The sequence below is a fragment of the Xyrauchen texanus genome, chromosome 31, assembly GCF_025860055.1.
Source record: "Xyrauchen texanus isolate HMW12.3.18 chromosome 31, RBS_HiC_50CHRs, whole genome shotgun sequence".
In the NCBI taxonomy this organism is placed as follows: Eukaryota; Metazoa; Chordata; class Actinopteri; order Cypriniformes; family Catostomidae; genus Xyrauchen; species Xyrauchen texanus.
The window spans coordinates 5,316,606-5,319,105 of NC_068306.1; the positions used below are offsets into that span (position 1 = coordinate 5,316,606).

Below are 2,500 nucleotides of genomic sequence, written 5' to 3' on the forward strand. Positions count from 1 at the left end.
GGTATTCAAGCTGGCTGAGAAAAAGAGACAGGCCCACTCTCATTGGCTACAGCATCCCATGTTGGAAAATGAGGAGGTTTACCGCAGCCTTCGCTCGGAGGTTCGGAGAGCCGTGAGGCACTGCAAGGTTAGGTGGTGGTCATGGGTTGCTGAGGAGATGGAGTCTGCCTCAATGGCCCATGATCACAAATCGCTCTTTAATTATATAAAAAAGTAACCTGCAGTGCCACAACTATTACCATCATATTACCATCCAATCTCCGACCCCCAGGAACAGGCTTGCAGATTTTCTGAGCATTCTGTGAGGTCCTGGGGGAGGGGAAATCCCTCAGCCAGGAAAACAACGTGGGACAAAGTGGGTATGACCCTGCTGGGGCTGCAGTGCCACAAATATTGGAGGAAGAAGTCACTCCCTGTGGGTGGCTGGCTGAGGAGCCATCTTTGGAGGAAGTACTGAAAGCGATCCGGAGCCTGAGACCAGGAAAGGCACCGGGCAGAGATGATCTCCCCAGTGAAATGCTGAGGGAGGGTGGCGTTTGTGCACAGACTGCACTACATGACATCATAGCAACAGTCTGGACCACTGGACGGGTTCCGCAGGATTGGAAGGATGCCCTGGTGGTCCCTCTCTTTAAAAAGGGGGACTGCATGGATTGTAACAACTATAGGGGCATCTCGCTCCTCAGTGTGCCGGGAAAGGTCCTTTAGGTGCTTTAATGTCCTGGTCAAGGCCTATGATACCATCAGTAGAACTGGGCTCTGGGTTGTTCTTCATGCTTTCGGAGTCCCAGACCCTCTGCTCATGATCATGAAGGACCTTCATGATGGTGAGCAGCCCGGATAAAACTATGTGTAGACCTTGGGGTGCGATAGGGATGCTCCCTATTGATCAACCACATAATGTATGCTGACGATCTGGTGATTGCTGCTCACTCAGAGGAGGAGTTGGAGGCGCTGCTGATGAACCAGGAGCTTGCCACTAAGAGATACCATTGGGCACTCCACCCATGGTGATGGGGCAGTTGTGGAGAGAGTGGAAGATTCCCATACTTGGGCAGTGTGCTCATGACCGGCTGCGGTTTAGCAGCGGAGATCAGTGTGTGTGTGAGTGTGTGTGTGTGTGTGTGTACCTGTCCATTCTCTTTCACCATGATGTTGCTGTTGTGTCTATCTCCGATGCCCAGGATAAATGTTGCCACACAGTATCCAGCACAAGATCGGGTGAATAAATCAATTGCTCTGTCATAACTGAGAGAGAGAGAATGTGTGTGTGTGTGTGAAATGCTGACCTTGAATCTTTCCAATGACTGAAATATTTGATCCGTTCAGATTCGTTAATTGTCCCACTATATTCAGTGGCAATATTTATGTAAGAATGGATTCATAAATGATTTACTACAAATGTTTATTACTAACGAATAATCTCATTATAGACGTGTTCTGAAAATAAAGTTTTAACATTAAGCGATTAAAGTAGTAACATTTTGAGATAATGTTGTAGTGTTGTATGCTGCTGCACAATTTTGTTACCTTAAATATTGAACTGGGACAATAATGATTGGAATTACTGAAAGGTTACAGGATATGCAAATTGATGGGAAGTCGTGCTTCCCCTGTTGTTTTAAAGCAATCGCATAGATGCTAAAGTATGATTAACTAAAAACTCTTGATCTTTTTCTGAAAATATTCATATTTATTGACACATTATTATGCATTTAATCTCCTAATTTCCCAGCTCTATTCTGGTAATGTTTTGACTATCGATTAAAATTTTTATGTCGTTAGAGAGACTTTAGCTGAGTTTGGAATGCATACTACATACTACTCTTCCTACTGTACTTCAGCTCTATTTAAATATAAGTGTAGTATGCATGTTGAGTGTTCACTTACGCCTCTCCCTTGTTCTTCTCTTTGATCCAGTGATGCAGTGTGTTGCTGTTGAACTGTAGCGCCCCCTTCAGTCCTCCTTTACATTGAATCTGCATGATGGTGTGAGAATTCTTCACCACCTCAATGAGGCCCACACAGTCACCTATAGAGAGACAGCCATATGGGAGCATTCTACACACACACACACACACACACACACACACACACACACACACACACACACACACACACACACAAAAACACACACAAACACACCAGTTAATATGAGTACTGCGCAGTGATTGGTTGATAAGTGTGTGAGTACTGCGCTGTGATTGGTTGATATGTGTGTGAGTACTGCGCTGTGATTGGTTGATATGTGTGTGAGTACTGCGCTGTGATTGGTTGATATGTGTGTGAGTACTGCGCTGTGATTGGTTGACATGTGTGTGAGTACTGCGCTGTGATTGGTTGACATTTGTGTGAGTACTGCGCTGTGATTGGTTGATATGTGTGTGAGTACTGCGCTGTGATTGGTTGATATGTGTGTGAGTACTGCGCTGTGATTGGTTGACATGTGTGTGAGTACTGCGCTGTGATTGGTTGACATTTGTGTGAGTACTGCGCTGTG

The 2,500-nt window shown here is 45.2% G+C and overlaps 1 protein-coding gene across 2 annotated transcripts in view; it reads right to left on the minus strand.

The window, feature by feature from the left end:
- Nucleotides 1-2,500, minus strand: part of zgc:158659 (uncharacterized protein LOC791141 homolog) — a 39,485-nt gene that overhangs the window by 8,754 nt on the left and 28,231 nt on the right. For both annotated transcript variants that reach the window (XM_052100860.1, XM_052100859.1), the window contains 2 exons: nt 1,891-2,061; nt 1,131-1,248 (listed from right to left, as the gene is read on the minus strand). In XM_052100860.1, coding sequence (XP_051956820.1) covers nt 1,131-1,248; nt 1,891-2,061 — 289 coding nt within the window. The remainder of the gene's footprint in view (nt 1-1,130; nt 1,249-1,890; nt 2,062-2,500) is intronic.